Source organism: Mobula hypostoma, chromosome 27 (genome assembly GCF_963921235.1).
Source record: "Mobula hypostoma chromosome 27, sMobHyp1.1, whole genome shotgun sequence".
Classification (NCBI taxonomy): domain Eukaryota; kingdom Metazoa; phylum Chordata; class Chondrichthyes; order Myliobatiformes; family Myliobatidae; genus Mobula; species Mobula hypostoma.
The window spans coordinates 7,413,867-7,439,539 of NC_086123.1; the positions used below are offsets into that span (position 1 = coordinate 7,413,867).

The window sequence follows — 25,673 nt, forward strand, 5'->3', positions numbered from 1 at the left end:
AAAGACTTAGATAGTGTGGATATGGAGAGGATGATTCCTGTAGTAGGAGGTGTCTAGGACCAGAAGGCACAGCCTCAGAATAGACGGATATCCATTTAGAACGTACATGAGAAGGAATTTCTTTAGCCAGAGAGTCGTGAATCTGTGGAATTCATTGCCTCAGGTGGCTGTGGAGGCCAAGTCTTTGGGTGCATTTAAAGCGGAGGTTGATAGGTTCATGATTAGTAAGGGCGTTAAAGGTTACAGGGAGAAGGCAGGAAAATGGATTTGAGAGGGATCATAAATCACCCATGGTGTGGTGCAGCAGACTTAATGGGTTGAATGGCCTTATTCTGCTCCAATGTCTTATGGTAATCTTCTCCGTGGATTGTCACCTTGTCGCGGTGGAGAAGCTTGTGTGGTCCTGAGATCCCGAGAGCAATGCCGTCTGGAGCTATGCTCCTGGTAGGATCACCCATGGCGGTAAGTCGAGGGTGAGGTCCCTGACAAAGAACAATCCAACCAAGACCTCAATGGTGGAACAGGCGGACGAAGTTACTTCGAACTCAATGGCTGTGAAGGCGGATGAAGGCTGCAACAAATCCATCAGCTCCAATCGTCGTGGTTTCCATGCCATTGGAACCAGTTGGTTGATTTGTGAAGTATCGTGTGCTTCTTGGAGTGCAACATCAAGTACACGTTAAACAAATACACGCACAGGCGTCTTCGCTCTGTAACAGAACGAAGACCATCATCCTCAACCTTGAGGGATAGCCATGACTTATGGTCATGCTATTATAGTGCCAGTGACCTGGGCTGAATGTCCACCACTGTCTGTAAGGAGTTTGTATGCTCTCCCCGTGACTGCATGGATTTCTTTCAGGTGCTCTGGTTCCCACATTCCAAAGACTTACCAGTTAGTAGGTTAATTGATTCGATTTTGGTGGGCCAGAATGGCCTGTTACTGTACTGTATCTCTAAATAAACATTGGTTGAACATTGGTTACTGGCGTTGAGAGGCAACAGTGAAAGTAGCTTGGCCACAAATACAAGGAATTGTGACAACCAGCCAGTGTGTGACATCCTAGCTCAGTAATGTTCCGTTTACTTGTGATTAATGTTCATTCTTTTTTTTACCTATTTCTTTTGTGCTTCTTGGAGCTTTTCTTCTTCTTCTTTCTCACAGGGGCAGGACTGTAGGAAGGCGACCTGAAACAGAACAAGGAGAAATCACAACATTATCACAGGGAGCATACAACTGCAGGACAAGTAGGAAAGGAAACATTATCTGCTTCATTCAGAATAATGCTCCTTTCCTTTGAACAGGGTCTACACTGTTGCATCAATCATCAAGTGATGTAGGAAGATCAATTAAATGAACGGAATTCCAAATGTCTTGAACTCCAGAACATGAAATTTCAATGACAGGTCAGTTTTTCTGTTTAAGATACAAAGCAGGTACATTCCAAATTTTCATTTTCTTGACACCTTATTAACTTGTGACTTTCAGCTATCTTTAACCAATATGAGTTAAAAGTTTGAACTTTGGTTCAATACACGACTTACAAAGCACTTATCCCCTGATAACCACAAGCCCTGAAGCATCAGGGGTTAACCATTCAGGTTTTTAAACTAATCAGCACAAATGACTACAGTTTAGTAATTCCTCGTGTTTACAGTTTAGCAGTACTTTGATTACTTTGAACATATTGATCCAATTACAAAGGAGCCAGGTTAGTGGCTAATTTTCATTAGGATTATGAGAAGATTTGGCACGTCAGCAAAAGCTCCAGCAAATTTCTGCGCATGTACCATGGAGGACATTCCAACTGGTCACAACATCATCTGGTATGGAGGGGCCACTGCACAGGATCAGAAAAAGCTGCAGAAAGTTGTCAACTCAGTTAGCTTCATCATGGGCTCTAGCCTCTCCATCATTGAGAACTCGTTGTTAAGGCAATGCGTCAAAAAGGTGGCATCCATCATTAGGGACCTCAACCACCCAGAATGTGTCATTTTCTCATTGCTACCATCAAGGGGGTGGTACAGGAGCCTGAAGACACACACTCAGTGATTCAGCAACAGTATCTTACCTCCGGCATTAGATTTCTCAATGGTCCAGTGATACTAAACCTGAATCTGATTCTGATTCTGATTATATGATGCTATGTGTCTGCAATGTTGCTGCAAGTCAGTTTTTCATTGCAACCATAGCTGCATACACTTTTGCATATGACAATAAGCTTCCCTTTGACTTTTAAGTTTAAGGAGGAACCTTCAGTGGAAGAATGTCACTCTCCAGTTACAGGAGGAAACGCAAATGACCACTCTGTCTCAATGATTCAGTAGCCACATACAAACATGAGAGACCTTCTGTGACTATTTTAATAATTGTTTTATCTGTCTGCCCGATTTTCCTTTTCAGAGCGTCTGGAGTCCCGTGAGGTCTTTAATCTACAGCGGCGCACAGACTGTGGTTCTACACAGTGGTTCATATCTTTTGGGTCTACACACCACTCAAACTGTGGTTCTATTCCCATACCTGGAGCGAGCTGATTGGCCACATTTTTGGTATATCCAGGTTTGGCCTGAAGACAAGTGTCTTTGGGATGCAGCCTTGCGCAGCCTTGCAGAAATGAATTCTCACTGGTGTTGCAAACTATTGTAGCAGGAGCCAGAACATCGAAGACAGTGAGAGGGGCTGTTGGAGGCCTCTGTACTTAGTGATATCTATCTATCTATCTATCTATCTATCTCTCTCTCTCTCTCTCTCTCTCGCTCTCTCGTGAGTGAGATCTTGCTGACAATTCTCGAGTCGGGGAACTCAAAATAAAGAGCAACGATACAGTTTGTGGATGTTATCACCAGTGCGGATTTGTGATAACATATCCTCTTCGCTGACGATCAACACTAGCACACCTCAGGGGTGTGTGCTTAGCCCACTGCTCTACTCTCTATATACACATGACTGTGTGGCTAGGCATAGCTCAAATACCATCTATAAATTTTCTGATGATACAACCATTGTCGGTAGAATCTCAGGTGGTGACCAGAGGGCGTACAGGAGTGAGATATGCCAACTAGTGGAGTGGTGCCGCAGTAACAACCTGGCACTCAACGTCAGTAAGACAAAGAGCTGATTGTGGACTTCAGGAAGGGTAAGATGAAGGAACACATACCAATCCTCACAGAGGGATCAGAAGTGGAGAGAGTGAGCAGTTTCAAGTTCCTGGGTGTCAAGATCTCTGAGGATCTAACCTGGTCCCAACATATTGATGTAGTCATAAAGAAGGCAAGACAACGGCTAGACTTTATTAGGAATTTGAAGAGATTTTGTATGTCAACAAATACACTCAAAAACTTCTATAGTTGTACTGTGGAGAGCATTCTGACAGGCTGCATCACTGTCTGGTATGGAGGGGCTACTGCACAGGACTGAAAGAAGCTGCTGAAGGTTGTAAATCTAGTCAGCTCCATCTTGGGCACTAACCTACAAAGTACCCAGAACATCTTTAGGGAGCGGTGTCTCAGAAAGGCGGTGTCCATTATTAAGGACCTCCAGCACCCAGGACATGCCCTTTTCTCACTGTTACCATCAGGTAGGAGGTACAGAAGCCTGAAGGCACACACTCAGCAATTCCGGAACAGTTTCTTCCTCTCTGCCATCCGATTCCTAAATATACATTAAATCTTTGGTCACTACCTCACTTTTTTTTAATATACAGTATTTCTGTTTTTGCACTTTTTAACAATCTATCCAATATACGTAATTGATTTACTCGTTAGCTTGTTTTTTTATTTTATGTATTATTTTTTTCTCTCTCTGCTAGATTTTGTATTGTATTGAACTGCTGCTGCTAAGTTAACAAATTTCACGTCACATACCGGTGGTAATAAAGCTGATTCTGATTCTGATAATATCGAAACAGTGAGTGTTTGTCTCCCCTCATGCTGTGGAAGGAGCGATATCTGTCTCTTCCTTGTGTGTGTGTGTGTGTGTGTGTGTGAGAGAGAGAGAGAGACTGAGACTGACTGTGGGATGTTGAAATATTAGAGTGAAAAGTTAGTTTTTGATGTTTTGTAGACCATGGACTCTCTTTGGGGGCTTTGCTGTTGCTTGCATAGTCGGTGGTGGGAGTGCTGATGCTTTATGCTAGGGTAAGTGGGGGGAGAGGGAGGGGGGAGGTTTGATGCTGCTTGATGCTGCTTGTGTGTGGGATGGCTGTAGGAGACTATGGAGTTCTTACTTTTTTCTGTCATTCATTCTTTGGGTTTTTTTCTTCTGTTTTGAGGATGTCTGTGGAGAATAAGACTTTCAGGTTGTATGCTGTTTACGTTATCTGATATTAAATGGAACCATTGACCCATTGTATGTGACATTAACTGCAGACCGTCTATAATGTTCTGGTTTTATACATTGATCCTAAAATTCCTCCAATTTAACTTGGCAGGAGATTGGCAAAACCCTATGCCAATCTCCTGCCGAGCTGAATTGTGGGAATTTAATTGTGGGAATGAAAATATGGCCAGAGGTGGTCTGCATGGTGCAGGCAGTATGGTTTCCTCAGGGTGTAGATTTTGTTGTGATGGGGCGTAGACAAAGTTCCAGCAGTGTTGCAATGAGATATGGTATTGTGCAGGGTGATGCCCAGGATACAGACAGCATATGGTGCAGAAGAGTTACGGGAAAGCAGTACACTGGATGTCTCTCCTCAGAATATTCCACCTTGCTATAGTTAAGACAATGGATAGACAGAGCGTCAATTCTACAGACAATCCTGCCGCTTACAGTGTTTGGTTAAAAAGCACTGCCTGTAATAGAAACACCCACCGCCTGCGCTTGTGCTCGGATTTCTTCTTCTTTTTCTTCCTTTTTGACGGAGGAGGAGGCGAGTGAGCCGAATCACAAGATCTGCCAAAATAAAATCGGAGATAGCAGGATATAAGCCCAGATTTGCTACTTCCCAAACAGTCATTTTGATTCCTGACCAAATTTAAAGGCAAGTAGGCGACTCTACAGAGTTTCCTTTGGGGAACCACATAGAAAGCCTCTTAAGTGAATTTGACTTCATTATTAAACAGTTCAATGGCCTAGGTATTGTAACAAGTTTGAAATAATGCAACCTCAGATCAACCGATTGGATTGCACATTGGCTCAGCGGGAGATGCTAGAGAGTGGTAGACGACGGTTGTCTCTCTGACAGGAGGCCTGTGGGTTGAGCTGCGTTGCAGCGATCGATGTTGGGTCTGTTGTTTATCATCTATGTTAATGATTTCAGTGACAATGTGGTAAACTGGACCAGCAAATTTGCAGATGACGCCATGATTGGGGATGGGTGGACAGTGAGGAAGACTACCAAAGCTTGCAGCAGGATCTGGACTAGCTGGAAAAATGGCAGATAGTATTTAATGCAGACAAGTGTGATGTGTTGCACTTTGGCAGGACTTTGAAAATGCATGGTCAGGCTCTGAAGTACAGATGTGTAATTCCTTAAAATTGGCATCGATAATTAAGAGAAGTTTTAGTACATTGTCTTTTAGTACATCGCTAATTTAACAAATATCATGACACATGCTGGTGATAATAAACCTGATCCTGATTCTAAATCAGGACATTAACTACGGGAGTTGAGATGTTATACTGAAGTTGTACAGGATGTTGGTAAAGCTGAATTTAGAGTCCTGTGTGCCATTCTGGTCATCTGCCAAGAGGAAAGATATCAACCCCTGCTGTAACGAGAGAAAGGTTGTCAGCTCCTCATCACCCTGTTTTGGCAGTATGTCGTTGTTCCCTCACCACTGTTGGTGCTGCTGTTGGTTCTTATCTTATGGAGAGAGGACCATCACTAAACGGACCGTGGCAGCTCAGGAAGGCAGCGCACCATCATCTTCCCAGTGGGCAAGATGCTAAGCATACCAACACAGCCCACATCCTGCAAAATGGGTACGGCATCCATCATTAAGGACTCCCATCTTCCAATACGTGCCCCCTTCTCAACGAAACCATCAGGGAGGAGGTATAGGAGTCTGACGACACACAGTCAACATTTCAGGAACAGCTTTTTCCCTACTGCCTTCAGATTTCTGAATGGACAATGAACACGACCTCAGGATTTTCCCTCTTTTTTAATTTAACTACTTATTTAATTTAATTTTATTATATATACTTATTGTAATTTATAGTTTTTTTATTCTTGTGTATTGCAATGTGCTGTTGCTGCAAAACAACACATTTCATGACATATGCCAGTGACATTAAACCTGATTCTGATATGACAGTTGGCATAAAACAGAACACAGAGTTAGGTTGCATTCCTTATTTATATTAAGGTGATAAAGAAAATATAACTAAGAAATGTTGACAGCACAAGTTGTATGCCATCAGGACAATTCCAAGAATAGATTCTGCCTGTGGCTTATGAAGAAATGCACATAAAGAACACATTCCATCGTGATAATAGGCACCTGCAAAATGTCAAAAACTGCAGAACAGAAAATGACCATCTAATTAAACAATCAGGCAGATATAAAGTGAGCTGGAGATTAGCCTGATTGCTTCTGCTCCAAACCAAACCCAAATTAATTCTCCAGTACTCATTTAAAAGAGCAATCCTAGGAGGTCAGACCCAAGGAAATGAAAGAAAAATGGTCTGGTCAGAAGCTGACGCCTCCCAGCAGGACAGTTATCCATATATTTGTAAGACTCGCTTGAAGCACTGATTTGTGCGACCTTTGGAAGAGGTCATTTAATTGACATAGAATTATAGCCTGCAAAATAGCTCATCAAATGCAACGTGTGGTGTGGTGTGCGGTGTGTGGTACCATAGTGTGTAGGGTGTTCTGCCTTGTGCAGTGTGGGTGTGTATTGCGGAGTATGCAGTGTTCATTGTGTGGTGTTTAGTGTGTGATGCTCTGTGTGGTGTGGTGTGCAGTGTATAGCATGCAGAATGCAGCATAAACAGAGCAGATCGCAGGCTTCTACTCCCATCAGGGAGTCCCTATTCCTGTACAATGTGTCACTCCAGCACATTACAATCAGCTTGACTGGAGTTCTACTTCTGAAGTACCATATCTGTGAACGGTAAGAGTAAGTGCAGCAGTAAAACTTGTCTTTGGTCACCGAGACTCAACTCGTGCGCAAGTACTGGTGATCAGGAACAGCATACTTACAAAAAAACACTCTGTGGAGATAGGCGTTGGTGGTGAGTCTGTTTGAGGCTGTTTGAGGTCCTGATCCTGATCCTGATCCGGATCCTAATCCGGATATGGGCCGTACCCTCCAAGTATCCGGACCTGCCTCTTGGTTTTTTTGCACTACCTTACTTTCCATTTGTCTATTTTCTATTTATGATTTATAATTTAAATTTTTAATATTTACTAATTTTTACTATTTTTAATATTTAATATTTGTAATCCAGGGAGCGGGAAGCGCAGAATCAAATATCGCTGTGATGATTGTACATTCTAGTATCAATTGTTTGGCGACAATAAGGTATAAAGTATGAAGTAATCTCAAATGCATTTCATGAGTTAGATTTACCTCATAATATGTGCTAGAAACTTGAGCTTGTGCACGTGCTTATTTTTCAGTGCACAAACACAAATGTGCTTCTGTGTCAGAGCACAATAACAGTGAACAAAACCGGAAGGTGGTACTTATCATGTTAGGCAGTATCTATGGAAAAAAGAACAGGGTTACTCCTTTACCCAAGCTAGCAAAGAGAGAAAACCAAGTTAGTTTTAAATTTCGATTCCAGTTCTGATGAAAGGTGTTTGATCTGAAACCTTAACTCTGTTTCTCTTTCCACAGATGTTTGGAGGTTTCCAATTTCAGATTTGCAGTATCTGCAGTGTTTCTGATTTTCTGGTCATATTGATATTGGTTGAGTTGCAATCCTTCAGAGCTGTGATTGGATCCTTCCTGCTGCTGTTTGTATGGATGAGCTGAGTTCCTCCAGAGAATCTCTCAAAGAGAACAACATCCTTCCCTGCTCAGTAAACATGTAAATCATGCTGAGAAATTAATCCACGTGGTTCTTAAACTCACCTGTTATTGGGCATCCTCTGCCTAGCCAGATTTCAATACATTACTTACCAAGGCAGTTCCCCAGGACCAAGTCTGATGTAATTCCTGTTGCTGGGGTGATAAAGACAAGGTTACTCTGATACCCTCCCCACAAAGCAAGATGACACCAGTGAACCACGATGATACTCTGTGGGCTACGTAGAATAGTTCTAAATATACCTCTTTTAAATTACTCCCACTGCAATCTGCTGCGTGTAATTTCCCTTTAAGCAATATACTTCTAAATTGACTTAATGAACTATGGAGTTCATGGTCTTCTGAAGGGCTTGGCGGACTTAACTCCCGAGCAAGCAGGTATGGCACCTTTAAGCGGTCGAAGGTTCCTAGCAGTGGCTGGAAGTGAGGCAGGAAGGGAGGGAGGGTGCTCCAAAACAAAGGAATGAGGCCTTCCCTACCTAGCGTTCCCACCACTGCCTGTAAGGAGTTTGTATGTTCTCCCCGTGACCATGTGGCTTTCTTGCAGGTGCTCCAGTTTCCTCCCACAGTCCAAAAGACATACTGGTTGGTAGGTTCATTGGTCTGGAGATCCAATTAATTGGACTATGGCATAAGAACGTAAGAAAAAGGAGCTGGAGTCGGCCATCTGGCCTGTCGAGCCTGCTCCGCCATTCAACAAGATAATAGCTGATCTGGCCATGGACTCATCTCCACCTACGTGCCTTTTCCACATAATATTTAATTATCCTACTATGCAAAACTCTGTCCAACCTTGTCAAATATATTTACTGAGGTAGCCACCACTGCTTCACTGGGCAGAGAATTGCACAGATTCACCACTCTGTGGGAAAAGCAGTTCCTCCTCATCTCCATCCTAAATCTAACTCTACCCACCCCCCCACGAATCCTAAGGTTATGTTCTCAATATGGCCTCAATACCTGCTTGTGTCATTGGTTCCTTGACTTCCTCACTTACAGACCCCAGTCAGTTTGGATTGGCAACAACATCTCCACCACAATTTCCATCAGCACAGGAGCACCACAAGGCTGTGTGCTTTGACTTCTGCTCTGTTCGCTTTACACTACGACTGTGTGGCTAAGCACAGCTCCAATGCTATATTCAAGTTTGCTGACAACACCACTGTCCTAGGCCAAATCGAAGGTGGTTATGAATAAGCATATAGGAGGGAGATTGAAAATTTGGCTGAGTGGTGCCACAACAACTCTTACCAATGTCAGCAAGACCAAGGAGCTGATTTTGATGTCTGGAGGAGGAAACCTGGAGTCCGTGAGCCAGTCCTCACTGGGGAGTCAGAGGTGGAGAGGATCAACAACTTTGAATTCCTTGACGTTATCATTTCAAAGGATCTGCCCTGGGACCAGCATGTAAGTGCAATTATGAAGCAAGCAAAACAGCACTTCTTCTTCCTTAGGAATTTGAGAAGATGTTATATGGTATTTAATACTTCAACAAACTTGTATAAATGTGTGGAGGACAGTATATTGACTGGCTGCATCACAGCCTGGTATGGACACAATGATGCCCTTGAATGGAAAATCCTACAAAAGGTTCTCGATATGGCCAGTCCATCACGGATAAAGCCCTCCATAACACTGAGCACATCTACACGGAGTATTGGGACACGAAAGCAGCATCCATCATCAGGGACCCCCACCACCCAGGCCATGATTTCTTCTCGCTGCTACCATCAGGAAGAAGGCACTGGAGCCTGAGGATTCACACCACCAGATTCAGGAACAGTTATTACCCTTCAATCATCAGGCTCCTGAACCAGAGGGGATAACTTAACTTGCTCCATCACTAAACTGTTCCCACAACATGTGGTCTCACTTTCAAGGACTCTTCATTTCATGTTCTCGATATTTATTGCTTATATATTTATTTATTATTATTTCTTCTTTTTGTAGTTGCACTGTTTATTGGCTTTTGAACACTAGTTGTACATCCAGTTGGCACAGTCTTTCATTGATTCTATTATGGTTATTGAGTATGCCTGCAGGAAAATGAATCTCAGGGTTGTATATGGTGACATATGTTCTTAGATGTGTACATATCAAAGCACCTCTGCATAGCAGGAGGTCCAGGAGCAACACAGGAACAATGGGTCAAAATGTCTCTGTAACTGTGAACATTGTAAGGAATGATACTAAAGAGGCATCATCATTTGTGCAACATGGTAGTCAAGCAGTTAGTGTAACTCTAGTGACCCGGGTTCGATTCCCGCCACTGGTTGTGAGGAGTTTCTACATTCTCCCCATGACCAGGTGGGTGTCCTCTCACATTCTAAAGACATAGGTTAATTGGTCACATGGATGTAACAGGGAGGAGTGAGCTCATTGGGGCAGAAAGCCCAGTTAGTATGCTGTATCTCTAATACTAGGTCTACCAATTATCTCTTACTGGCACCTCAATTCTAAAGGCAACTCTCCAGTTCAATATCCATGGGAAAAGGGCTCAGTTTTTAAACTCAGCGGTCCCCAACCATCGGGCTGCAGACCAGTACCAGGCTGCAAAGCATGTGCTACCGGGCCGCGAGGAAACGATATGAGTCAGCTGCACCTTTCCTCATTCCCTGTCACGCACTGTTGAACTTGAACATAGGGTTGCCAACTGTCCCGTATTTGCTGGGACATCCCGTATATTGGGCTAAATTGGTTTGTCCCATACGGGACCGCCCTTGTCCCGCTAAGGTAGAGCGTTCCTATGAAACCTTTCGTGCGGAAATGGCGTAAAGTGAAGAAGCAATTACCATTAATTTATATGGGAAAAATTTTTGAGCGTTCCCAGACCCAAAAAATAACCTACCAAATAACACATAAGACCTAAAATAACTCTAACATATAGTAAAAGCAGGAATGATATATGATAAATACACAGCTTATATAAAGTAGAAATAATGTATGTACAGCGTAGTCAGGAAGATTAAGTCAAAACCGATTTGTGGAAAAAAAATCGGCACGTACGCACATGCGCACGTCACGCATGTGCACACACGTGCCCATGCAAGGCTTCATGGTCATGGTAGTCTTTCTCAGGGTAAACACAATAGACAATAGGTGCAGGAGTAGGCCATTCGGCCCTTTGAGCCAGCACCGCCATTCACTGTGATCATGGCTGATCATCCACAATCAGTACCCCGTTCCTGCCTTATCCCCATATCTCTTGACTCCGCTATCATTAAGAGCTCAAGTGTCCTGTCAACACACAAAAATTGCTGGTGAACGCAGCAGGCCAGGCAAGCATCTGTAGGAAGAGGTACAGTCGACATTTCGGGCTGGGACCCTTCATCAGGATTTGACTGCTACTTTTGTCCCTTATTTGAGAGTGAGAAAGTTGGCAACCCTAACTGTAAAAGACATGTTGAGGTGAGTTTAACCCTACTTGAACATCCACCCCGCGCGCCCCCCCCCCACCCCCGGTCGGCTGGTCTGCAAGAATATTGTCAATATTAAAACGGTCCACAGTGCAAAAAAGATTGGGGACCCCTGAGTTAACTGTCCCATGCATCAATTTAACACCCCATCTCAAAGGCATCCGTTAGTCTTGCGAGACCATGGATCTGCACCTGGAAAGTCTTCACTCTCCAGGGCGCAGGCCTGGGCAAGGTTGTGTGGAACATTCTGATGGGGGAAGAAATTGACACCTTGACATTTTGACCATGTTTACATGCTTTAATGCATTGAGTTACTGCCACATGATTGGCTGCTTAGATATTTGCATTAACGAGCAGGTGTTCCTAATAAAGTGGCCGCTGAGTGTACGGTACAACCCCAGCGAATCAGCTGTGCAGTCATTCTCCTCTTAAAAACCTTTGCTAAACACATACACTTCCATGCCACATACACCTCCTTGCTTTCAACAAACTGTTGAGGACAGGGTTTGAATGCTTCCTGACAGTATTCGATGTAAAATCTCAACTGAAAAGACGTTGCGTCGTCATCATTTTTGGCAATAACATTTAAAATCTAAACTTAAGTATTATGCAATTTTATGCCAGAATTCGAACAGCTATTTCTGAAGTCTTAATGTTGGAACTAATGAATCAAAGGAACACAACGTTAAATATTTCTTCAACCATTTACAGTTTAGATATACTGCAAGTTACTATATCTGCACAAGTTTGATTCTCATCCAATGAATGTCTGGATTAATGGATGGATATTTAATTCACCACAACATATTAGCAGACCCAGTGTCTGAGCAATTTTTTAAAATGGGCTGATAAAATGGCAGCATATCATTGAAAAGCTTGTTTATATTGGTTATATATAAACCTATGATTTAATACATTGAATTATGGAAATCATGAGGAGATCAAGAGTGGAAATAATAGGATGTTTTAATGTTGATTGCTGTATTGAATTGATGGTACAGGAACAGCCTGCCCTATTATATATCTGAGATTTTCAAACAAAATGCGTGCAAACTCAGGGTATAACTTATTTTTAAATTCATTTACAGGATGAGGAGGTTGCTGACAAAGGCTGTATTTATTTTCCCATCTCTAATTGTCCTTGAGAAACAATTTGTGCTCTGACTGCAGTGTTAAGGAATTTCAGGGCCCTGAACAAGCATTGATGTAAGGAAGGTGATATTTTTTTCCCGTCAGGGCAGCTCATGTCATCGAGGGGATGAAATCTTGTGATGAGAGACTGATTGCATGAGAAGACTGAAGAAATCAATGTTATTCTCCTGGGAGCTGGGACGAGGAAATTTGTGGCGGTGTTCTAAACAGCAACGCTTTACTAAGAGTGAAAAAAAGAACGGAGGATTTCTGTCTTGGAGGATACAGTCTTACAGAGAATGGCAAGGGGAATTTATGTTTTGTAACTTCAAAACATTAAACTAATTCAAGGAAGATACAGGACTCTGAAGTGCATGTGTAACTTTCTCTTTACTTTAAGGGAGGCGCGCGTGTATCATGTGGTCATGTACGCAATTAACGTATTCTTACATATAATTCTAAATTAATTATTTAAACAAGAAGAATGTTTAATCAACCAATATACACAAGATTACTCAAATATTATTGAAATATTCAATACACAACAGGAACTCAAGCACTTAATGTTGTTATAGTATGCCAGGAAGGCAATGGATAAAAGCTTGAAAGAGGCCATAGGGAAGGACAGCTGGATTGTTGGAAGCAATTCAATAGGCTGAATGGCTTCCTTCCAAATGTATCGCTCTGTGAGGTGATGAAGTTTAATATATGTTTAGATTTAACTTTCAACACCATTCATACTCTCAAACAACAATCCTACAGATTGAAAATATGTTTAAGCATAGAATATAGACCGTAGAGCAGGCCCTTTGGTTGACAATGTTATGCCAAACCAACTATGAGGGGAGATTGATAAATTCGTGGCCTAAGGTAGAAGGAGTCAATTTTAGAAAACCTAGCACATTTACTTTTCCTACAATTACACACTTAGTCCAGCGGTCGTGGAGCATACGGATCCCTTCTTTGTAGAAGTGGCCCACAGCAGGGGTGATTGATAAGTTCGTGGCCTAATGTAGACGGAGTCAATTTTAGAAAACCTAGCACATTTACTTTTCCTACATTTACACACTTAGTCCGGCGGTCGTGGAGCATACGGATCCCTTCTTTGTAGAAGTCGGCGTCTTGGACCTCCAGAAAGTGGTCCACAGCATGGGTTGATTGATAAGTTCATGGCCTAAGGAGATGAGGAGAAACTTCAAACTTTCTGCATAGGCACTGAAAGAGTTGAAATGCGCGTGCATATGATGAGAGCTGTATAATTCATCGCCTTCTACTTTAGGCCACAAACTTATTAATCACCCCTGCTGTGGACCACCTCCACAAAGAAGGGATCCGTATGCTCCTCGACCGCTGGACTAAGTATGTAAATGTAGGAAAAATAAATGTGCTAGGTTTTCTAAAGTTGACTCCCTGTACCTTAGGCCACAAACTTATCAATCACCCCTCGTAAACTACTAATCAAATGGCTAACTAAACCAACTCTTTCAGCCTGCACATGTCCATAATCCTCCATTTCTCTCACATTCATGTGCCTATCTAAATGTCTCTTAAAAATCCCTAAGGTACCTGCCTCCACCACCACCCCAGGCAGCACATTCCAGGCATCCACCACTCTCTGTGTAAAAAAAAACTGCCTCTAACATCTCCTTTGAACTTACCTCCTCTCATCTTAAGTGCATGGCCTCTGATATTAGACATTTCAACCTTGGCAGATACTGTCTGTCTACCTTGTCTATGCCTTTCTTCAGCAGATCTCTGTCAGATCTCCACTCAGCTCTAGATTATGTTGGAATGTCCCCTTTTCAACTTACTGTGATTATTATTGGGAAAATAGGGCAGGAATATCATTTTTCTGTCAATAAGTTATAATGTAGGAATTAAAATTTGCTGTGGGACACTGTGGGCCTTAGACCGTAAGATACAGGATCAGAAATAAGCCATTCGGCTGATGGAGTCTGCGCGACCATTTCATTATGGATGATTAACTACCTCTCTCAACCTTATTCTTTTGCCTTTGACACCCTTACTAATCAAGAATCTAACAACTACTTCTTTAATGTTGCCAAAACCATGGCAACACATGCAGGCTGCCCCCAGCACATCCTTGTTTTGGTATTGACACAAACGATCTGTTTCACTGTTTGTTTTAGTGAACGTGTGAGAAGTAAAGCTAAGATTTTTTAAACCTATATCGATAGTTGTTTACTTAATCATGTTAACATTATGGAGTGAACATGCGTTGGCATGCCTGTAAGTTCAATTTGTTTAAGGTGAGTTTTGTAGTGGTTTTCCATGAACTTGCTAAAATTCATCTCCTCATTTCCTTCATCAAGCAAAACGCACCCCCAGCAACACCAGCCTATTCACAGCCTTCATTAAAAGTGTATTAATTTTTAGGGGATTTTGAATAGCTTTCTCTTCAGCCATGAAAATATTAGATCAAAAAGATCATTCTAATGAAAAAAACAAACAAGGGAAAATCTGCAGACGCTGGAAATCAAAGCAACACACACAAAATGCTGGAGGAACTCAGCAGGACAGGCAGCTTCTGTGGAAAAGAGTACAGTCAACACTTAAGGCCAAGACCTTTCATCAGAATTTTGATGAATGGCGTATTCTTCATCCACTGTCAGCTACTTTTCTCACAAAAAAAATAATTGATGAGATGCTCTAACTCGGGGGTTCCCAATCTTTTTTATGCCAATGAGCCTTAGCTTTAACTGAGTGGTCTGTGAACCCTAGGTTGGGTACCTCTGCTCTAGCTGCATGATTGCTTTTAGACAAAGGGGTGGAATGGTAGCTTAGCAGTCAACGCAAAAACGTACAACACCAGCAATCTGTGATCAGGTTCAATGTCTGTGAGAGGATTGTACATTCTCCTTGTGACCACTCTGGGTGCATTGGTTTCCTCCTTCTTCCAAAGTTGTACGTGTTAGGGGTACGGTTAGTAAGATGTGGGCATGCTATTTTGCCATCAGAAGCACGGCAGTGCTAGCGGGCTATGGTGTTAGTCGTTGACACAAACAAAGCACTTCACTGTATGTTTCACTATTTCAATGCACATCTGACAAATAAAACTAATCCTTTTTAAAGCTGTATTAATAATTGCTTACTTAATTCGCTGCTATACATTTTCAACCCCAAAATCAGAGGAAATTTTAGTTATGTCCCTATAAAATGAAGTATCTCTGAAAGTTTATATAGCTATATTTTGGTCAACCATGATTTGATTTATGGAGCTGTAAATAACATAATATGTCCAGCCTAGGACATCTAATTTAGGCTACCATAGAGCAGACAATAAAAGGAATTGAGTTGCAAAATAATTTCACAAAAGACAAATGTTACAGAACAAATTTCCTTTAAGTTGTGTTTTTCTGAAGGAAGATTTTGTTATTTAGAGAACTATAGCCTGGCATTTTCCCACAGTGGAAGTTATGCAGTGATAAAGCAGAAGGTTATTCATCCATTTGAACTTACTCAACCATGAAATTACTTCATGTCTGATATGTACTTCAACTCCATTCACCTCTTTGTGTTTCATCCTCCCCAACGCTGTTGCTGGGCAAAATTCCATCAACCTTACTCCCCAGATAAATATTCAGCCTAGTAGCCACTGTTTTTAGAGTGACTTGTGTGTTTGATTTCCACCATGTTTGTGTACAAAATGTTTATAGGTTTCACTCCTGGACAGCCTACTCTAATGCTATGTTGAGATTAAACTTTCCTGAGAATATACTTTCACCTTATCTGTCCCATTATATGACACCTCAGGTAGATCCCATCTCTACTTTCACACTTAAAGTTTGTGCAACCTGTCATATAAATGAATTCATTAAACCCTTGTATCATGATGATGAATTGTTCACCAGCTTCTCTCTCCATGCTAATACACCAAGATCAGCTCAAGCAAAATATAAAGAAGGGTACTGTATGTCTTTGGAAGCGACACAGTTGAAAGAGTTGCTATCTTAGTTTTAGCAACTCAAGTTCAATTTTGATCTCAGGTTTCGTCTGTGTGGAGCCTGCATGCTTTCCCCCATGGACACAAAGGTTTTCTCTTGGTGTTTCTTATATTTTCCTGGGATGCTATGATTCCTTGTGGGTGTCCTACCTACATAGTCCACTGAATGGTCAGCACCTCGCACTCAGTGAAATGGGGACACCTCTTTTTCCCCTACTACGGAGAGAGAGTGAGCCTGTGGTATGTCGAATTACCGTGTGAATGAGTAGCCTTTGGGGTACTGCAAGTCTGCATCTTTAATGATGCTTTGTTGCACGCTTGAATGCTCGGTGGAGGGTGCCGATGCTTTTATTTTGCTGGTGGGAGGAGGGGGTCGTTGCCTTGCTGCTGCTTCTGCATGGGAAGGGGAGCCTGGAGGGGCTTTGGGTTTCTAACGTTTAACTGTCATTCATTCTTCGGGGCACTCCTCTGTTTTCGTGGATGTTTGTGAAGAAAAAGAATTTCAAGATGTATATTTTATACATTTCTCTGACATTAAGTGTACCTGTTGAACTTCAGTACGATTAAATTCTATCTGCCATTGCTCTGACAGCTTACTAACTGATCAATATCATCCTGTAGGCCAGTGGTCCCCAACCTCCGGGCCGCGAAGCATGCAGGGGTGCAGTGGTAGCTTTTAAGAAAAAAGTCGAAATAAACACACTAATTAATTAGGTGCCGCCCGGCACGTAAATGTCAGCCCAGATCAGAGGCGAGTGGGTGCGTTCTGGCTACCGCTGCACCCCTGCATGCTTCGCGGCCCGGTATCGGTCCGCGGCCCGGAGGTTGGGGACCACTGCTGTAGGCTACAGGCATCTTCATCATTGTTTGTACATTCACTGTTTCTCATGTCATCTGCATATTTACTAATCCTATCTCTTATTGGATGATAAACGTGCAATGATGATGATGACGATGACAAATTGTACCAATTCCTGTGTTACTCCATTAGTCAAAGGCTGTCAATTGATATACCAACTCCCCTGCCTCCTCTTATAAAACCAATTTTAGATTTAATTTGTCTGTTTGTCCTGAGTGCCATGGGCTTTGACTTTTTGGAGCAATCCCCTCTCTGTGTGAGGGCTCGAACTTCCTCACCAGATAAGGTGAGGAAAACCGCGCCTCTTTCACCTCAGACAGTTGAAGAAGTTTGGTATGGGTCCCTAAATCCTAAGAACTTTCTACAGGGGCACAATTGAGAGCATCCTGACTGGCTGCATCACTGCCTGGTAAGGGAACTGGACTTCCCTCAATCGCAGGATGCTGCAGAGAGTGGTGCGGACAGCCCAGCGCATCTGTAGATGTGAACTTCCCACCATTCAGGACATTTACAGAGACAGGTGTGTAAAAAGGGCCCGAAGGATCACTGGGGACCCGAGTCACCCCAGCCACAATCTGTTCCAGCTGCTACCATCTGGGAAACAGTACCACAGCATAAAAGCCAGGACCTACAGGCTCCAAGACAGCTTCTTCCACCAGACCATTAGACTGATTAATTCATGCTGATACAATTGTATTTCTATGTTATATTGACTGTTTTGTTGTACATACTATTTATTATAAATTACTATAAATTGTATATTGCACATTTAGACAGAGACGTAACGTGAAGATTTTTACTCCTCATGCCTGTGAAGGATGTAAGAAATAAAGTCAATTCAATTCGATTCAACAATCAATTCACAATCAAAGTCACTTAGATCACATTTCTTCCCCATTCTGATGTTTGATCTGAACAACAGCTGACCCTCTTAAACATGTCTGCATGTTTTTATGCATTGATATGCTGCCATATGATTGATTAATTAGAGAATTTTCATTAACATGCAGGTGTACAGGTGTACCTAATAAAGTGGCCACTGAGTGTATGTTCGCAATGTCACTACACAACTCGCTGAATAATATGACCCCATGCTGTAAAAAGCTCTAAATATGCAGGCAGTAATGACATTTTTGCATGCACAATGTTCATAGCTCCTAGGAATACTGTTGTGAACAGATGTTCCCAGTGAGAATTTTAATGGGATTTTTGTCGCGTCTTCTCCATGCTCCTCTGGCAACTAATCATAATATAACATATTATAGCTGTGGTATTAACTAATAAAAGCTGAAAGATCACAGATTGGAATGCCCTTTAATATTCCATGTGACTCATTAAAATCTTCTATCTGATCTTCTTCCGCATCCCTAATGAGGGTCTAAAGTACACAGTCCTGTGCGACAAAGGCCCCTTTTTGTTAAACATCGCCGTAATTGGTTCATTGACGCAGCTAATACTTGCAAACCAAATCATTAATTCAATTTTTTTTGTAAGATCTTGTCACATTACATGGTCAAAGCATTGTTAAATTAAAGTGATATACTGACTGGCAGACTCTCCTTCTCACACAGAAAGGAAGGACTCCCAGAACAAGCCATCATTATTCCATAGATGAATTCTATTCATGCAGTTTTGGTGTGGATCATTTCTGTAATTAATTTGGCCCCATGAGCTTTCTATAAGCCAATACTGGATATTAAGAACTCATTAGTTTCTATACCTTTTATCTCCCTATTCAGTTATTTGTTTGTTGTTTATTACTGTTGTTCCCAGTTTGCAAGGAAACAGTGAACAAATACTCAAAGTCAGCCCTCAGCAATTAATTCACCTTGATCGCTTTTCTTTCCCCATTCTGATGTCTGGTCTGCACAGCAACTGAACCTCTTGACCACATCTACACACTTTCATGCATTGAGTTGCTGCCACCTGATTGGCTGATTAGATGTTTGCATCAGCGAGCAGGTGTACTGGTGTACCTAATAAAGTGGCCACTTATGTATAATGATCTCATAATGAATTAGGGCACAGGGGAATTAAGGGTTATGGGGAAAAGGCAGGTAGGTGGAGATAAGTCCGTAGCCAGATCAGCCATGGTCTTAGTGAATGACCGAGCGGGTTTGATGGGCCAGATGGCCTACTCCTGTTCCTATCTCTTATGTTCTTATATTTACAGTACTGCGCAAAAGTCTTAGGCACACACTTACATATAACTAGCTTGCCTAAGGCCTCTGCACAGTACTCTAGTAATCTTATGCATTGCACTGTATTGCTGCCACAGAAAAAAACAGATTTCATGACATATGTGAGAGATGATAAACCTGATTCCGATATGGGTCTCTGTTGGAGACTGAAACTGGGAAGAGATCGAGAAGAGTGGGAATCGTGGTTGGGAAAGGGGGAAGGGAGAGAGGAGGGAGCGGGAGGGATCAGAGAAACATGCTGTAATGATTAATAACATCAATCGTCTGGAATCTAATGACCTTGCCTGGTGTCTTAGGTCTGGGTGTGTCTGCACCCACGCCACTCCCTGCCCCTAGAACTCTTTCCTTGCCACCTGCCCCCCACACCTCCCGCGGTGCTCCATCCTCGCTATTTCCCAACATCCCTTGCTCCTGCCAGATTTACAAACTCGCTCTCTGCTCCACATTGACAAATACAGTACTGTGCAAGAGTCTTAGGCACTTTAGCTACATATATGAGCCTTAAATCTTTGCACAGAAATATTACTGTAGATAAGGTAATATGTGTAAAAAATCTGTAAGAAGATGCAAAGGTTTAAGAACATAAGAACTTAAGAATTAAGAGGCAGCCCAGCGCAGTTAGTCAATTACAGTGACAAACTATGTTGTAAGAAAATGTGAGATAGGACTAGGCCTTCTGCTCTGCTAATTTAATAAGATATGATCTTTTACCTAGGAGCCATTTCCCTGAGCTTCTAGGGTGTATGGGATGTTCAGAGAGGGGTAGCTTTTTTGGTAAAGGGGCTTTTTGTGTCCATTCTGGGGCAGCTCCCTCATTTGGTCCCCATTGGACACTCAGCTCTCAGCTGTAGCTGTTTGCAAGTAACAGCTGCCTTGCCCCAGTACACCACCTTTGCAGGTCGGCTAAGTCAGGTGAGGGTAGCTGGTGGGCTCATAACCTGGTGAGGGAGGGACATGGCTGTCCTCGTATGCAAAGTCAGTTCTGGTGGACTGGGCGGATGACATCTGCAGTGAGATCCAACGGCTAGGAAGGTGGTTTTGCAATGCTCCATGGAGAGTGAAGGGCATGACAAGGCACAGAAGACTTCGCGGTCATCCAAAGCAACCAAGGAAGACCCTAGTTTGTGATGCTTGTTTGCACCCTGGACCTGGACTTCTGAGGTCGAGAGAGTAGGACCACCCCACTGCAATGGCTTCTCCACTTTTAGAAACTCTCCTGCACAGGTTTCCTGTTATTGCCGGACATGATGGACATCTACCTCTTCCCCGAGCTAACACCATGTCCCTCAATATTTGTAGAATCTAATGATCTGTCATCATCTGTCTGCAATTAGTGACTGAACCACAACAGCCCACTCGAGTAGTGAATCCCAAAGAATCACAGCTCCGCAGATGAAGAAAATCCTTCTCATCTCTATCCTGATTGGTACCACCTTATTTTGAATCTGTTGTCTGAGGTTCTTCACAACCCAACCAGGAGAAACAACATCCTGCATCATTACCCAATCCTATTATTAGTTTTTCTGTTACCACTTGCTAAATAATAGATTGCATCACTTTCTCTTCTGCTGATACTTGTGTATTCAGATTGAATACGGAATTACAGAATTAGAAAAGTTATTGCAAAAGAAACAAAAACATTATGGTCATGATCTGAAAGAAAAGAGAATAGGTGAAGAAAGCAAATGGGAAAAAAATTGATACTTACTTTAGCAGTTTATGGGTTTCCTTTAACCTGAGCAAAAACACATGAAACCCCCAAGTTTCCTTGGGGTGCATAAATCTGGGGAATACACACTCCCGTCCCACCAAATCTGTGAGATTAGGACAGCTCTTCCACTCCAAACCCCGGTTTGTTTGGATGCTGTGTAACTTACTGCCCAGTTACAACTCAGAGCCAACAAATAACTGCCAATGATTAAAGGAATTATATTTATGAATGTTATCTTAACTAAACGGTTAATAAAGAAAAGAAAGAAGAAAACAAAAAGGACCCGTTATAATTAAACAGTCAAATGTGCACAAGTTGGAGCTCAACTCTTTCAAACTTCATATTTAGCAATCCTCAGTAGACCTCTGCACCTTGCTCCATCGAATCATGGTCCCTCACTGGGTTAAATCTTACAACTGGTTCTCTCCAGCGTCTTCTCTCTTCATCTCCCCCCGAACAAAGACCCCAGCTTGCACCGGTGTGAGGCACGCAAAAAAAAAAACCCACTCCCCGGATCGGGTGGCTCACGTTCCAAAGCACCTGTTATCTCTAACCAGAATTCAAATACTGCTTCTACAGAAAGACCATTATGTCATCAGTGAAACCTTTAACAGTGTGTTACACACATTATAGTTTGCTTCATCATGGAAAGATAATGGGAGACCAGAGTTTACAATTTGTAATGGACAAAGTCATATGTCATTGGGGACATTTAAGAAAGTTTTAGATGGACACATGAATGATAGAAAAATGGAGGGCTATGTAGAAGGGAAGGATTAGATTAATTTTAAAGTTGGCACAACATTGTGGGCTGAAGGGCCTGTGCTGTATTGTTCTATATTATTTGAAGGTAATATTCTTCCCAATAAGTAGGAAAAAGGATAACGATTGTAGTGATGAACGAGAAGGTGTTATCACCAGTCAAAACTGAAAGTAAAGGGTAAACCTCATACCTGCGAAGTCTGTGGTGATTTTGCTGTTTGCTTTCCTTGACCTTGCTGCATCCATTTGCACCTGAGGCTTGCAACGTCGCCCCAGAGCTCCTGTCATTGTTCCTGTGCGTTTGGTAGCTTGATGTGCCACTGTAGTTATAAAACATAAAGAGGAAGGGTTTCAATTTATTTCATATATCCAAATCCAAACTGTTTGCTTGACACAAAAAAGTAAAGCTATAGTACAGGAAACAGAAAGGAGAAGGGAATCGATTCTTTGACCTGCCCTACTCAGGTGACGGGGGCACTATATATGCACCAGTTGTAAAATCATTCTGGGCAGGCAAAGAAGGCAAACATAACATAATCTATCTCCATTTTTTATTGTGTTTGTGAAAGGGAAACCAAAATAATTTTCAATAACAGTGCAATCACCTGTTCCATTTCTAAGCGATCATTCTGTACTGCTGTCAAAACTGAATGGTAGGTGTGATGTAAGAGCTGTCCCTTGCATTTATTATTGCATACTGATGAATGACAAATAAAGTCTTTATCTGTTTGAAACAGTTCACCGAAGGTATCAAAAGCTGTTTATTGTCTCAGCAGCTTTTGAGACATTGCATGGAAACTTCGTTTGAAGTCATAAACAACGAGTAAAGGTCACAGTGAAGAGGCACTATTCATGACAGGATAGAAATCTAGCAGCAAATCTGACCGTGCAATGATGGGAACACAAAAGACTTAGAATTTAAACTTTCAGACTGCGGAAGGAAATCATGCTGATCTACAGTGGTTCTAGTTTTAACCAGGTGACCAAGTGTAGATTCTCATTTGATAAACGTGTTACACCTTTATCAACAGATGGCAACTTGAATTAGAATTGATGTGGTTGACGAGAAAATACACAAAAATAGAATAAAGTCCTCTCTTTAACCCTCCGTGTAAAGTTCAAGACATAGCAGAACAGGAGGCAATTTCAAGATTGAAACTCTTTCCCAGGGTTGACATAAACTCTTCAATGATACAGCCATTCTACGTGCACTCAGTGATCATTTTATCAGATACCTCCTGTTCCTAATAAAGATGCCATTGAGCGTACGTTCATGGTCTTCTGCTGCTGTAGCCCATCCACTTCAAGCTTTGATGTGTTGTGCATTCAGAGATGCTCTTCTGCATACCAGTGTTGTAACACCTGGTTAGTTGAGTTACTGTAACCTTCCCATCCGCTTGAACCAGTCAGGTCATTCTCCTCTGACCTCTCTCATTAACGAGACATTTTCACCCACAGGAACTGCTGCTCACAGGATTTTTTTTGTTTTTTGTACCATTCCCTGTAAACTCTAGAGACTGTTGTGCTTGAAAATCCAGTTATCTCTGGGATATTCAAACCATTCCGTCAGGCATCAACAAACATTTCACAGCCAAAGTCACTTAGATCACATTTCTTCCCCCATTCTGATGTTTGGTCTGAACAACAGCTGAACGTCCTGACCATGTCTGCATACATTTAGGTATTGAGTTGCTGCCACATGATTGGTTGACTAGATATTTGCATTAACAAATTCCACTGTATTTTCTTTAGGCAGATGAGGAAATAAAAGTGACCAAAGATTAGCAGGTGGATTGGAGGGGAGATTAGATGGAAAACTAGTTCACAAAAAGGGTGGTGCTAGTCTAAAAGGGTGCATGCGCATTTGAAGTGTACTTGTATGTGCACTTGAACAGCCATGATCTGCAGGGCGAAACCTGATGCTGAAGGATAGGCAAACACGAGGGAATCTGCAGATGCTGGAAATTCAAAGAACACACACACACAAAAAAAAAATGCTGGTGAATGCAGCCGGCCAGGCAGCATCTATAGGAAGAGGTACAGTCAACGTTTCGGGCCGAGACCCTTCGTCAGGACTAACTGAAAGAAGAGTTAGTAAGAGATTTGAAAGTGGGAGGGGGAGGGGGAGATCTGAAATGATAGGAGAAGACAGGAGGGGGAGGGATGGAGCCAAGAGCTGGACAGGTGATTGGCAAAAGGGATACGAGGCTGGAGAAGGGAGAGGATCATGGGACGGGAGGCCTTGGGAGAAAGAAAGAGGGAGGGGGGAAAACCCAGAGGATGGGCAAGGAGTTATAGTGAGAGGGACGGAGGGAGAAAAAAGAGAGAAAAAAGGGGGGAAAATACATAGATAGATAAATAAATAAATAAGGGATGGGGTACGAAGGGGAGGTAGGGCATTAACGGAAGTTAGAGAAGTCAGTGTTCAGGCCATCAGGTTGGAGGCTACCATGGTTTCCATCTGGGTAGCCTCCAACCTGATGGCATGAACATTGATTTCGCTAACTTCTGTTAATTCCCCACCTCCCCTTTGTACCCCATCCCTTATTTATTTATTATTATTTTTTCTCTTTCCTCCTTTTTTTCCTCTCTCTTTTCTCCCTCTCTCCCTCTCACTATAACTCCTTGCCCATCCTCTGGGTTCCCCCCCACCCTTTCTTTATCCTTAGGCCTCCCATCCCATGATCCTCTCCCTTCTCCAGCCTCGTATCCCTTTTGCCAATTAACTTTCCAGCTCTTAGCTCCATCCCTCCCCCTCCTGTCTTCTCCTATCATTTCAGATCTCCCCCTCCCCCTCCCACTTTCAAATCTCTTACTAGCCCTTCTTTCGGTTAGTCCTGACGAAGGGTCTCGGCCCGAAGCGTCGACTGTACCTCTTCCTATAGATGCTGCCTGGCCTGCTGCGTTAAAGGATAGGATTTGGTTTGGGTAGTACTTGTTTGACCAGCACAGAAGTGTAATCAGCCACACACCAATCTTAATACAGGGTTTTGGCCCTAGAGGTCTGCAATCCTTATCCCCACGGATGTCACTGATTTCCTCCTGCATATTGTTAGTACAGATATAGTGTTCCCCTTCTGTGATTTCATGATTCGTGGCCATCTACTTCCCTTTTATTGAACAGTGAGTTGTATTTCTATGTAAACATTGGTGGAAGTGGGAGAGTTAGAGTTTTGGGAAAAGCAGATGTGTGTCTCGCATTGGAATGAAGCATGAAGGTTGAAATAAAGCTGTGACCTAGGCAGTGAGAACCAGGCCGGCAACGTTAGGTGTGAAGAATGAATAATGTAGAAACGCGCAGTGGATCAGATGACAGCAAGAAATTCTATTTACTTTCTTGCTTCATCAAATATTGAAACTGTACCAAAATCTATTTAATTCCTTGCGCAGGTGTCTCATTTTATTGTTTGGATTTTATTAATAAGTCCAGTCAGCTGGCAGCAAACAGCATGTAACTTAAGATTCAGTAATGATAATCAAATAAGCATAGAAACAGCTTGGTCAAGAAGGGAACTCACTCATTATCTGTTCTGGGAACAAGCAAACAATAAGCCTTGAATACCTAGAGAGTCCTTTTAGTTCTATTCTGGTGGTGAGAAACATCATCTACGATCAGTGCAGACTGGAAAGTTAATGAAACTAGGTACT

General features: G+C 42.4%; 1 protein-coding gene across 1 annotated transcript in view; it reads right to left on the reverse strand.

Moving 5' to 3' along the window:
- The window catches only part of srrm4 (serine/arginine repetitive matrix 4), a 346,727-nt gene that overhangs the window by 45,419 nt on the left and 275,635 nt on the right, over positions 1-25,673 (reverse strand). The window contains exons 2-4 of the mRNA XM_063034245.1: positions 22,217-22,345; positions 4,811-4,891; positions 1,117-1,188 (exon numbers count right to left, since the gene is read on the reverse strand). Coding sequence (XP_062890315.1) covers positions 1,117-1,188; positions 4,811-4,891; positions 22,217-22,345 — 282 coding nt within the window. The remainder of the gene's footprint in view (positions 1-1,116; positions 1,189-4,810; positions 4,892-22,216; positions 22,346-25,673) is intronic.